Source organism: Telmatherina bonti (assembly GCF_933228915.1).
Source record: "Telmatherina bonti genome assembly, chromosome: 14".
In the NCBI taxonomy this organism is placed as follows: Eukaryota; Metazoa; Chordata; class Actinopteri; order Atheriniformes; family Telmatherinidae; genus Telmatherina; species Telmatherina bonti.
Genome location: NC_136612.1, coordinates 8,131,661 through 8,144,233, shown reverse-complemented (window position 1 = coordinate 8,144,233; position 12,573 = coordinate 8,131,661). Strand labels below are relative to the sequence as shown.

Genomic DNA, 12,573 nt, shown 5'->3' with positions numbered 1-12,573 from the left:
GGTCGCCATGATCGCTCCAGTCCTCAGTACCAGTCTACTGGACCGACTGGTACCTCTGTTGTTGTGACATCAGCAGCATCGCGCGCCCAGCGGGCGCGAGGAGTTACGGAAAAAGACGAAGATGGACGGTTCAAAGCCGAAGCATGACGTCACAGAGACAGGTTTATAATCCAGATGTGTTATCTATCCATCTTTCTCTCCATCTATCTGTATCCATCCATCCATCTAGGGATGTAGTGGTACCCCAGGAAGTGGGTGTACTCTCAATTTTTGCCCCTTTTTTTCAAAACAGAAAAACCAAAAGTAGCCCAATAAAAACTGTTTCAGAAAAAGTGAGATGTAAGACTACCCAACGTAGTTTACCTCAAATATACATCAGTATATCTGCTCATTGTCACATCATTTCTGCTCTTTGGTTTCAGGGATGAAGAGTTATGAAATGACTAAACCAGTACTGGCACACAGACTGGTGAGAGACAGGCTCATAGACATATATACATATATCTGTATTATGTCTATGTTCAGGCTAAAGTTAACGCAGACGACGGCTAACTGCACCAGTGTAGCATACTGGAAACCTTATCCGAGCTGCTGGTTGACATAATTACATGAGGAGGGACATTTGTAATTGTGAAAACACAATCACAGGGTGGTTAGAAGAGGGTATAATCCGTATAGCCGCATATACCCTGGACTATACCACTCCATATACTATAGTTGGAGTTTGGAAAAAAAAAAAAAAAAAGGACTAAGATTCATGAAACATTCTTCACCTCATACAGATATAGAAACTGTACTGGAAACATCCCATACTGGTATTTCTGCTGCTTACCAGAAACACCAGTATGCAACACGTCAGGCATGAATCAGTACCTGTGATCGGTACTGATCAGGTCCAATTATGATCAATGAAAGTAATAAAATAAAACAGGCTGAGAGACCTATAAGTTCAGCTGACATGAAACACAACAGACTAAAAGGACTTCTGTCAGAGTTTAGAAATGAGACAGCTGAAGGAATGATAACCTCATGGCGGGGGGTGGATCACGGTCTTTGCTCTCTTCACGACCCAAAGCTCCCAGAGGCAAGACCAGTTTGTCTTCAGACCAGAGACCAGTTAGTCTTCAGACCAGAGACAACTGTCCCCAGTATCCAGGTGTCGTCTTTCCAGGTGCTTTTGCTGGTGAACTGAAAAGCTTTGCCTACGCTTTAAAATCTTTGTTTCCAAACCAAACTGCTGTTGTTCAGAGCGGAACTGAACCAGACATGTTCTGTCCAGTTTAAAGGCAAAGGACCACAAAGTTTGGACTAAAGATTCAGAAATCCAGGTTTGGCTTTAAAAATCCAGCAGCTCCGCCTTGTTTGACGGTTTGTGGCCATCCATCTTCCTTTTCATGTCTTTCCAGATGTTTCCAGCGGGATGCAGCTGGCCGTGGCGGGGTCTGGATGTGGCACGGAGCATCGAGCTGTCGTCAAGCTCCACTCTTCGGCCTTTTGGCTTCAGGGGTCCGTTTCATCCAGGCTTGTTTAAGGTCACCCAATGTCCCTGAACGCCTCTTCAGGTGTTCATGAAGACTTCAAACACAGAAATTATACATAGAAAATAAAGTATAGAAACAATTAGCCTTCAGTCAACATCATCCAAACAAAGACAGCAACATCCAACTATATGAACAAAATACTCTGAGACGGAGCCAGAACCACCTCATGAGGGGAAACTGGATCAAACTGGTGGTGGCAGTCCTCATACTGGCTTTAACATCAGGAAGATTTTATTAGAAAAAGATTGAAAATAAACACTTGTCGTGGTCACATGACCGTAAACGCTAAAAGCATCTGGTTCTGGTCCGGGTCTGAGAGGCGACCCAGATAAAGTTCATCACATCCGAATCCAAAATATTCAGCGTAGACGATCTAAATGATGAGTCGTGGTTCCAGCAGAGAGTCCCACCGCTCCGTCACCTGGCGGAGGAAAGACATCATTCCAGCGCGGCTCAAACAACCAGCAAACGGCGGGAATGTTCGCCGGCTTACCCAGCATCCTCTGGACACAGCATACTCCACCCTCTCTGAGCCGTCGGGGTTCTGGTAGACCAGGTCAAACTTCCCGGGTTCTAAGGGAGCTGTCGGAGAAACGCAGAGTAAAGAATCAGAAAAACTGGATCTGGAGAATCATGGAGAAAAACTTTTGCTTCTGATTGGCTGAATCTGAAGAGCTGAAATGAAGCTTAGTGGGCGGTTCCTACCATCGCCATGTTGGCAGGGGCATGCGCGTCGTCTCGCCAAGAAAATACAAATATGGGCAAAGAGGTGGAGCTGAGAGGGGGGCTGTGAGCGTCATGGTGGATGATTGACATCAAGCAAACTCCGAGCTTTCTGTAGCTAATAGCTAACCGAGCTAACCCGGAGATAACAGGAGCTAACCAGTAAGCGGGCTAAAGCTAAGTCATGTTGTTAACCGGCTAAAAACCGTGGTTGTTCTACGTTCTTCTGACTTGAGGCGGGAGATTAGGTACCTGTCAATGAAAAGGACACGCCCCTAAATATGCCGAATTTTGAGATTAAATTACTTTTAAACGGGCATGAAATCAAGAAAAATGGCAAACAAAAAAAGTTCTATACATTTTTTTTTGGTTTTAATTACAAAAAATCAGCAATATCAAAGAATTGTGAGAGTCACAATTTAAATCGAATCGGCACCCAAAAAGTCGGAATCGCATTGAATCGGGACAAAAACACATCGTCACAGCCTTCATACTAATATAAGTTAGTTTATTTAACACAAGGGCTGAGAAAAATCTCTCTTCTGGGACTTTAAAACACACACATGAAATAATATTTTTAAAAAAACCAAAAAAAACTCTTTTCTTCACAGGACTGTGTCATCATCTGGGAAACGGCCCTGATGGTGAAGAGGTAAATAAAAAACAATCCGTACGTGGAAACGTACGTCCCAACCAGACATTTTACTGGACGTCCGTGCTGAAACGGTTCCTACCCTGAGAGTTGCTGAGAAGCTCCAGCTCTATCTGCGTGGTGGTTGGGTCAAAGCTCAAGATCTTTCCCTCCTGAAAGCCACAGAAATGCCGTTAGAAGCAGTATTCAGAGCTGGAGGGTCCTGATGGGAGAAGACGGGAGTCCACCCACCTTAAACTCTGACACTTGTGGGGTGTAGTTCTCTGTGAGCTCCAGCAGCTGAAAACGGTGGAATCTGATCAGAAAACTGAGCTTAAAGTAATCATCATCTCTGATTTATTTTAATTAACATAAACTGTTTGTTTTTCTGGTCTTTTAAGGTCACAAAGATGCTGAATTCAGAGTGAAGGTGTCTCCTGCTGGACGCCACTAAAGCGAAAAGCTCCAGACTGAACCAGAGAGCTTCCTGTGGATGTTACATCGGACCGTCTGGGACCTGATGGATCAGACTGACCTTGAAGGCGATCTTCTGCCCCACCGGTGGGGGGGCAGCTAACAGCGGCAGAGAGCTGTAGTCCTGCTTGGGAATGCCGTCACCTCCGTTCTGCAGAGACACCAGCAGCAAAGCGAATTAAACATCAATATATTTCTGTATTTATTGTTCTTCATGTTGCTGCTCTGCAGGTTTACAGCAGCTTCGTCCTGCTGGGTTGGATAAGAAGCAGCTCAGCAAGCGGCACGGCTTCGTTCCCACCAGTCCAGATGTAGACGGCACAGACTGACGTCTCCCAACTCAGATCAGACTCACTGGACTGTTTCAGATTCTTCAGGAAAGGTGTCATTTCTGTAGCAACCTGCAGCTTCACACTGCTTGTGTTTGTTTTATGTGTGTACAGTTTCCAGATTTCACCAGGTCATCTTTCATTCCCGGTAGGAGCTAAATAACATCAGATGATGAAACTCAAGACGTTTTATCTGATGGAAAATATGAGCTGATGCAGCAACATGTCTGTAAAAAGCTGGAACAGGAGAAGCAAAAGGCTGGAAAGTAAATCCGAAACAACTGGAGGAGAATTTGGCAACTAATGAGGTTATTTAGCAACAGGTCAGAGACGTGACTGAAGATGAACAGGAGCATTTCAGATGCAGAGTCTCTCAGCATACACAGAGGTTTACCAATCTGAGAAAAAAACTGATTTTAAACATCCAGAAAAAAACTTTTAAAGAGTCTACAGAATCCAAAATCCAAAGATTCAGGAAATTGGGAGGAATCTCTGGATACTGGAGCAATTCTGTTTGCTGGTGATCTCCTGCATTAAAAGCAGACATGATTCCTTACTGGAAACCAGTGCACGGACTCAGGAAGATTCCAGAAACCAGTGTGAACCCAGTTCAGGCTGAAATCCACACATGCAGGAGCTCTGAGTGGAAACCTGGATGAAGATGTGGAATAGTTTGTGGACAGCATGGACGGCGTGTCCTGCAGACTAAAGAGGAGAGGGAGCATCCAGCTTGTTATCAGCCTGCATCTCTGATGGGATGGGGTTGCATTAGTGCCGATGGCGTGGGCAGCTTCCACATCTGGGAAGCTCCATCATGCTGAAACATCTGCTCTCATCCAGACAACGTCTCTTTCAGGGAAGACCTTGCAGGTTCCACCATGCTGGACCACATCCTGATGGTGAAACAGGAGAACTGGTCCAGTAGGACCACGCTGGACCACATCCTGATGGTGGAACAGGAGAACTGGTCTGCTGCAGTCCAGACAAAACATCTGGAGCATCATGGAGGCACAAATCCAGCAACAAGGTCCAGTAGAGCAGCTGGAATCCTGCACCAGACCAGAACGGGACGACATTCCTCTCCTAGAACTCCAGCAGCTACTCTCCTCACTTCCAGATGTTTACAGACAGATGTTAGAAGAAGAAGAGATGCTAACGATGCTATACATCATCCTCCTGGAACGACTTTTTACAGACATGTTGCTGAATCAAATCATATTTTACATCAAATGGCAAAATGTCTCAGTTTTATCATCTAACATGTTGTTTATCTTCTACTGGGAAAAAAATGTGTCGTGATGAGAAATCACTGGGTTTTTTTTTTTTCCTTTTCATTTTTTTTAATTGTAAAGGAAAGAAATAATAGTTGTTGGCCATGAAGGTGATGAATATGAGGTTATACTCACTTTTCAACAAGCCATCTGGACAACGTTACCTAAGCTAAGCTAGCTAAGGTAAATAATTTAGCTAAGGTAAGCTAACCAAGCTTAGTTAGCTAACTTAGCTAAGCTAAGGTAGCTTAGTTAGCAAAACTAACTAAACTAGCTTAGTTAGCTAACTTAGCTAAGCTAAGGTAGCTTAGTTAGCCTAACTAGCTTAGTTAGCTAAGATAAGCTAATGTAGGTAAGTTAGCTAAGCTATCTTAGTTAGCTAACTCAGCTAAGCTAGCATAGTTAATTAAGCTAAGTTAAGGTAGCTTAGTTAGCTATGATAAGGTAGCTCAGTTAGCTAAGCTAAGGTAGCTTAGATAGCTAAGCTATCTTAGCTGGCTAAGATAAGGTAGCTTAGTTAGCTAACTTAGCTAAGCTAAGGTAGCTTTGTTAGCTAAACTAGCTTAGTTAATTAAGCTAAGCTAAGTTAGCTTAGATAGCTAAGCTATTTTAGATAGCTGCTATAAGGTAGCTTAGTTAGCTAAGATAAATTAAGGTAGCTTTGTTTGCTAAACTAGTTAAGTTAGCTAACATAGCTAAGCTAAGGTAGCTTAGTTAGCTAAGATAAGCTAAGGCAGCTAAGTTAGCTAAGCTTAGCTAAGGTAGCTTAGCTAGCTAAAATAAATTAAGGTAGCTTTGTTAGCTAAACTAGCTTAGTTAGCTAAGATAAGCTACGGTAGCTTAGTTAGCTAAGCTAAGGCAGCTAATTAACCAAATGACCAGCAGCTTAAACTCTGCAGGAAACTCCATGACACACCTGGAGGACCGTGGACTTGTTGATCAGGGAATCTGTCCTGTCGGACGGGTTCTGGTCACCATCACAGCTGGACCTGAAGCCTCTTTGACCGCTAGCAGACGCGTCCCGCTCTGCCTGACCACCACGCCGGCCTCTGCCGCCACCGCGACCTCGAGTGGGCTGCTGCGGATGTCGGATGACCAGCTGAATCTCCTCTTCACTGTTGGGGTCCTGAGCATCCGCCACTTTGCCGCATGGAAGCTTGCCCACACTGGCAGACTGGTTCTGGGTCCAGTTTACAGACTGGTTCTTCCCATCTGAAGGGACCTGGTGAGGGGGGCCTGGAGGTCTGGTGTTTGGTAGGATCTCGTCTGAGGAGGAGTCGGTAGAAGATGATGAGATAGGTTTTTTCTGGGTGGGTTTGGGAGCAATAACTGGTTTGGGAGCAGCAACTGGTTTGGAGGCTGAAGGGGTGGAGGAGTTTTTCAGAGGAGCTCCATCCTCATCGCTGCTGCTGGAATCTGAAGAGGAAGGTTTCTGTGTTGGTTGGGGTTTCTTGGTGTTTCTACCTGGTCGCCCAACTTTAACTGGGAGTTCTGGTGTAGCAGCAGCTGGTTTGGGAGCAGTAACTGGTTTGGAAGCTGTAGGGGTGGAGGAGGTTTTTAGAGGAGCTCCATCCTCATCGCTGCTGCTGGAATCTGAAGAGGAAGGTTTCTGTGTTGGTTGGGGTTTCTTGGTGTTTCTACCTGGTCGCCCAACTTTAACTGGGAGTTCTGGTGTAGCAGCAGCTGGTTTGGGAGCAGTAACTGGTTTGGAAGCTGTAGGGGTGGAGGAGGTTTTTAGAGGAGCTCCATCCTCATCGCTGCTGCTGGAATCTGAAGAGGAAGGTTTCTGTGTTGGTTGGGGTTTCTTGGTGTTTCTACCTGGTCGCCCAACTTTAACTGGGAGTTCTGGTGTAGCAGCAGCTGGTTTGGGAGCAGTAACTGGTTTGGAAGCTGTAGGGGTGGAGGAGGTTTTTAGAGGAGCTCCATCCTCATCGCTGCTGCTGGAATCTGAAGAGGAAGGTTTCTGTGTTGGTTGGGGTTTCTTGGTGTTTCTACCTGGTAGCCCAACTTTAACTGGGAGTACTGGTGCAGCAGCAGCTGGTTTGGGAGCAGTAACTGGTTCAGGAGAACCACGGCTTTTCTCAGCCATCTTTTTCTTTCTTTTCATCCTCTTTTTCTCCTCCTCAGCTGCAGCCTGCTTGGCATTGTCCGACACACTCTCTTTGCATCTTCTCTTCTTCTTGCTCCGTCTCTTCTTCTTCATCGTCTCGCCATCGTCTTCCTCTCCATCCTCCTCCTCCTCCCTGCATCGCTTTTTCCTCTTGGTTGTATCTGGACCGCTGTCCAGTCCGTTCATCTGGGCCGCACACTCCACCTTCACCCTGCAAGACAAACACCTTTAAATCAGAGATCTGAAGAGAAAAGCATGTTCAGGTTGTACGCCGGGTCCAACTGGAGATGTGACCACGGTCTGGTCGCAGCCTTCTGCTGCACGCCGTTGCTTCAGTCAGGATAATCCTACATCTCTCATCTCCTTTTAAACCAGTTACAAATCTTTCCAATCAGCTGCTGGTCACAGGAAAGAGACATAGATCTCTCCGACTGGTTTCCATGAACTGGTCTGAGGTGAATAAGCTGCACAGAGTCACCACTGGGGGGTGGTATAGGCTGCATTAAAACCAGGAAACCAGTTCAGGAGAAGGAAGTTGTTCTGGAGAAAGCAGACAGAGGGTGTTTCTCAATTCAGGGTCTGCACACTTCCAAGTGCGCAGACTGCATAGGCTACGAAGTGTTCTACGAGGTCTGCACACACCGAAGTGCCTTACTGCCAGTAAAATGAGATGGCCTATCTAGTGTACGAGAATTACCCATAGTGCTCCAGTTCTCCGTTGCCTGGCAACTACATGTGCCAAGTTTATCTAATTACTGATCCCATTCTGCCACAAAAAGACACAAAAATATTTTTTAAATGACAGAAAATGGTGCCAGTAATTAAACTTTGATTTATTTTCATTTTCCTTTGTATCTAAATGAGCAAAATGAGGCGGTTTAGACGAGCTCTCCTCTGGCTGACAGCTCATCCTGTCAAGCTGACGTTAACTTCAGTGGAAAATAATCCTTGTTAGACACATATACAGTCGTCCTCATATGTATTCAGTCAGACTTCTGCACCTGTAGACAGGTATTTTGTCCCACTGTTCATCAGTAAAATGGTTTAGTTTGTTCAGGATTGATTTTTTTTTTCTTTAACTCGATTACATGACAAAACAGTGTCTTATATGACTGGATTATAATTTAGCACGTTTAATTATTGTTCCTTATTCCAGTCTCCAGTTATCTGAGTGACTGTAATAAATTCAGCCTTTTCTTTAATGAAAGGAGACGAAGACATCTGAGGACGACTGGAATGAAATTCATTTGTGGTTATTGGACACAAATATGAATGTGTTTATACATAAAAATAAATAAACGGTCTGGCTGGTGTGGTACCTACACCGGCGCTCTGCGGCTCATTATTTTATATCGGAAACGCAATGAATTCTGGGATAGGAGAGGGTGCAAAGGATACATCTCTTGTATCCTTCGTTTTAAGATAATCTGGAGCCAAACAAAGTGCGCATTTAAAGGGTGGATTCGAAGGAGCCTTTGAATTGAGACAGCACTTGGCGCGCCACAATGACGCATGCAGCCGACGAATCTGCACTTCGAAGTGTGCAGACCCTAAATTGAGAAATACATCTCAATTATAATCCTGTTTTGTCATTTAATCAACTTAAAGAAAAAACAAAACAAAACAATCGATCCTGGACAAATTAGAGCATTTTACTGATGAACAGTGGGACAACATACCTGTCAACAGAAAACCTGACTGGAGTGAAAACAAAGGATTTAAAAAAAAATTAAAAATAAAATAAATTCATATATACATTCATATATATATATATATATAAATATACATATATATATATAAAATTAGTTTGAGTGATGTACCATATGTTATTTTATCATATTGGTTTGGTTTTTAAAAAAATATTTCTATTGAACCAGAATTAGAAAATAATGTCATAGTTTTCATAAAACTTTTATTTATTATTACTATTGTTAATTTAATCTTATTTCCCAGTCAGCTGTTTTTCTCCTTTAATAGGAGGGTATGAATACATATGAGGATGACTGTACATGTGTCTAACAAGGATTATTTTCCACTGAACGTCAGCTTGACAGGATGAGCTGTCAGCCAGAGGAGAGCTCGTCGAAACCGCCTCATGTCGGTCATTTACATACAAAGGAAAATGAAAATAAATCAAAGTTTAATTACTGGCACCATTTTCTGTCATTTAAAAAATATTTTTGTGTCTTTTTGTGTCAGAATGGAATCAGTAATTAGATAAACTTGTCATATGTAGTTGCTAGGCAACAGAGGACCGGAGCACTATGGGTAATTCTCGTACATTAGATAGGCCGTCTCATTTTACTGGCAGTAAGGCACTTCGGTGTGTGCAGACCACGTAGAACACTTCGTAGCCTACGCAGTCTGCTCACTTGGAAGTGTGCAGACCCTGAATTGAGAAACACCCAGAGAACACACACCTCCAGTTAGATGTTTAGAAGCTCTACTGGTAAAATGATGCCCATCTCCTCATGGACAGGATCAAACCTGCATCAGAACCCGGTGGTCACGTGACCATCAACAGCCAGCCAGAGAAAACAGAACAGTGTTGCCAGGTCTGCTTATTAAAAGCCACTTTGGGTTCGTCTTTTTTTTTTATAAAGTCGCTTGTACATATCAGTCGCAGGTTGTGTTTTTTCATCTTATTTTCAAAAACACTGGTCGCTTATTTGGGCTTAATTTATTTCCTGTATGAACCACTCCTGAAATCTTTCTCACTTATTCAGTTATGTGAAAAGCATCACACAGTAGTTTATGTTTCTTGGATCTGTCCAAAAAACACACTACGTGTGTGTGTGTGTGTGTGTGTATATATATATATATATATATATATATACACACACAAGGCCAGATTATCCAGTGGGCATTATGGGCACGGGCCCAGGGGCCCACACCCATTGGGGGCCCATATAAGGGCCATGTAGTGCATGCGCAAGCAGTTTGGGAACAAAATGTATATAAAGCCAGAAAGTTACACCACAGTCTAGTGTCTTGCTATTGGTACCACTGGCTTTCCCAGTGAAACCAGAGCTTTCCCAGTTAAACCAGAGCGTAATTCCAACACACCTGGATGGTATTCCCTAACTGGTCTCTGTAAGACACGTGGACTGGATGCAAACACAAAGCCTCTCTGCTCTGCGCGCTCCCACGTCGCGAGCGGGTATTTAAGTATGATCAGAAATGTGTTTCTCCGAGCCACGCACGCGCACCTGACGCTGTCATTGTCGCGCACCACGTAGATGCTCTCCGTGTGCGGCAGGTAGCAGTCCTCCACGAACAGGTGGAAGATGCTCCTGCGGCCGAACCCGAACTTCTCCCGGATCACGCTCTCCAGGTCCGACACCACGCGGCACGCGCTCCGGTCCACGAGGAGCCAACACATCCTGCAGCCCGCGGTGGACGGAGGAGGGTAGTCGAAAAGCAGCCGCAGGCGGATCATACCGCTGCTGCAAGCCGCCATGGTGGAGAGTCACGTGGTCTCAGGACGAAGCGGCTGCTAGAACACTTCCGGTTTTTACTACAGTGACCCCTGCTGGCCTGGAGGAGACAGACAGACAGGCAGGCAGGCAGACAGGCAGACAGGCAGACAAGCAGGCAGACAGACAGACAGACAGACAGGCAGACAGACAGGCAGGCAGGCAGGCAGGCAGGCAGACAGACATAAAGAAGAACTTACAGTTAGTCATAGATCTAAACTCAGCTGTAAAAAAGACACGGCACAACTCAAAGTCCTGTCATCTGCAGAAATACTCTTTTTTTTAAATTATTTTTTTTAATTTACTTTTAAATTGTTTTTAGTTTATTTATTGTTTTTTAGCAGCTGTGGGGAGTATCACTGGAGGACAAGAAACTGAACAGAACCAGACACTAAACAGTTTTGATCCAGAAGTTCTGGTTTTATTCTAGGGACTGATCTGGTTCCGGTTCTGGTTTTACGATGGTGTTTGAACTATAACATCTTCTTAAACAGTTTCTATTTTAAAGTTATTTATTTATTTACTGTAATAACTTTACTTTCAATCAGAACCAGGTCACAGATCACCATGGCATCACTTTATACTCAGTAAACATGAAAACTGACAACGAAACTAGATAAAGAAAGGAACAAAAGTTGATCAAATTAAATAAAATAGATAAAAACCTCAAGTTTTGGCTCCAGAATTGATTTGTTTAATTTTCAAAGTTTAATTTCAGCTCATTAATGACGAGATCACCACTTCTAAGTCTGTAATCTTAAACACTTGAAAGAAATGTCATTATGTCAGACATGTTGTTTTGTGGAAACAAAATTTAGTTTGTATATTGATTGAACTGATAATAAATATCTAATCAGTTGGGATCATTGCAATAAACTATTATTGTGAAGAAGATGTCTTTATCCGCTATGAAGCCATCCTGGAGTTTAATGTAAACATTTAACATGTTTGTCCTGCACAGTTCCAGACAATGACTTAACTGGATCAGTTCTGTGTAGAACCTTAAAAAAGACTTATTGATCCTGTTAGTGAATCCATAATTATGGAAGAAAAATCAGAAGTGCTTTGTTTTCTGTCTGAGGAGAACGAGTTGATGAACTTTGACTCCATTAATGCAGACTGAATATCTCAAAACAAACAAACACACATAAATAAATAAATAAATAATTAAATGACTAACTAACTAAATAAATGAATGAATGAATGAAAAACAACTCAATAAATAAATATTTAAATATTTTTATATCAAAATCAACCACCAAAGTTCAGAAAACCTAGATACAAGCTGAGCAGTAACAACACGCACATATTTCACGTTGGGAACAATAACAAATCTACCTGGACATACACACAGGTACCTTTCGGTTCTGGGCACACACACAGGTACTGTTCGGTTCTGGGCACACACACAGGTACCTTTCGGTTCTGGGCGTACACACAGGTACCTTTCGGTTCTGGGCACACACACAGGTACCTTTCGGTTCTGGGCACACACACAGGTACCTTTCGGTTCTGGGCGTACACACAGGTACCTTTCGGTTCTGGGCACACACACAGGTACCTTTCGGTTCTGGGCGTACACACAGGTACTGTTCGGTTCTGGGCACACACACAGGTACCTTTCGGTTCTGGGCGTACACACAGGTACTGTTCGGTTCTGGGCACACACACAGGTACCTTTCGGTTCTGGGCGTACACACAGGTACTGTTCGGTTCTGGTGCATGTCATGCACCACATCACAGCTGATCTGCAGCATCTGCAACTTTTTGTGGGAAATGTAAGTTTTGTTCCTCAGAATGTAGCTGAGATGACAGAAATGTTGATTTCTACGTTTTTAGAAAAAAAATCTCCAACAACTCCGACCTGCTGGTGAAGTTTACATGTTTTTTCAGCCACTTTTCCAACATTTATGACGGATATGAACCTTGCAGAAGGAAGTTCAGGTCACAGAAACAAGATGATTTGGGAAAATATTTCATATAATAATCGTCATATTTATTTTAATCCATTAATTATG

At 43.5% G+C, this 12,573-nt stretch overlaps 1 protein-coding gene across 1 annotated transcript; it reads right to left on the bottom strand.

Annotated features, from left to right (window-relative positions):
• Nucleotides 1-1,836: 1,836 nt before the first annotated feature.
• Nucleotides 1,837-10,539, bottom strand: coil (coilin p80; the record flags this gene model as incomplete). Its single annotated transcript, XM_079252741.1, has 7 exons — nucleotides 1,837-1,962; nucleotides 2,035-2,123; nucleotides 2,999-3,068; nucleotides 3,148-3,195; nucleotides 3,431-3,520; nucleotides 5,886-7,290; nucleotides 10,289-10,539. 7 exons carry the CDS (start codon nucleotides 10,537-10,539, stop codon nucleotides 1,915-1,917), a joined length of 2,001 nt encoding a protein of 666 aa, XP_079108867.1. The 3' UTR covers nucleotides 1,837-1,914.
• Between the last annotated feature and the right edge of the window lie 2,034 nt (nucleotides 10,540-12,573).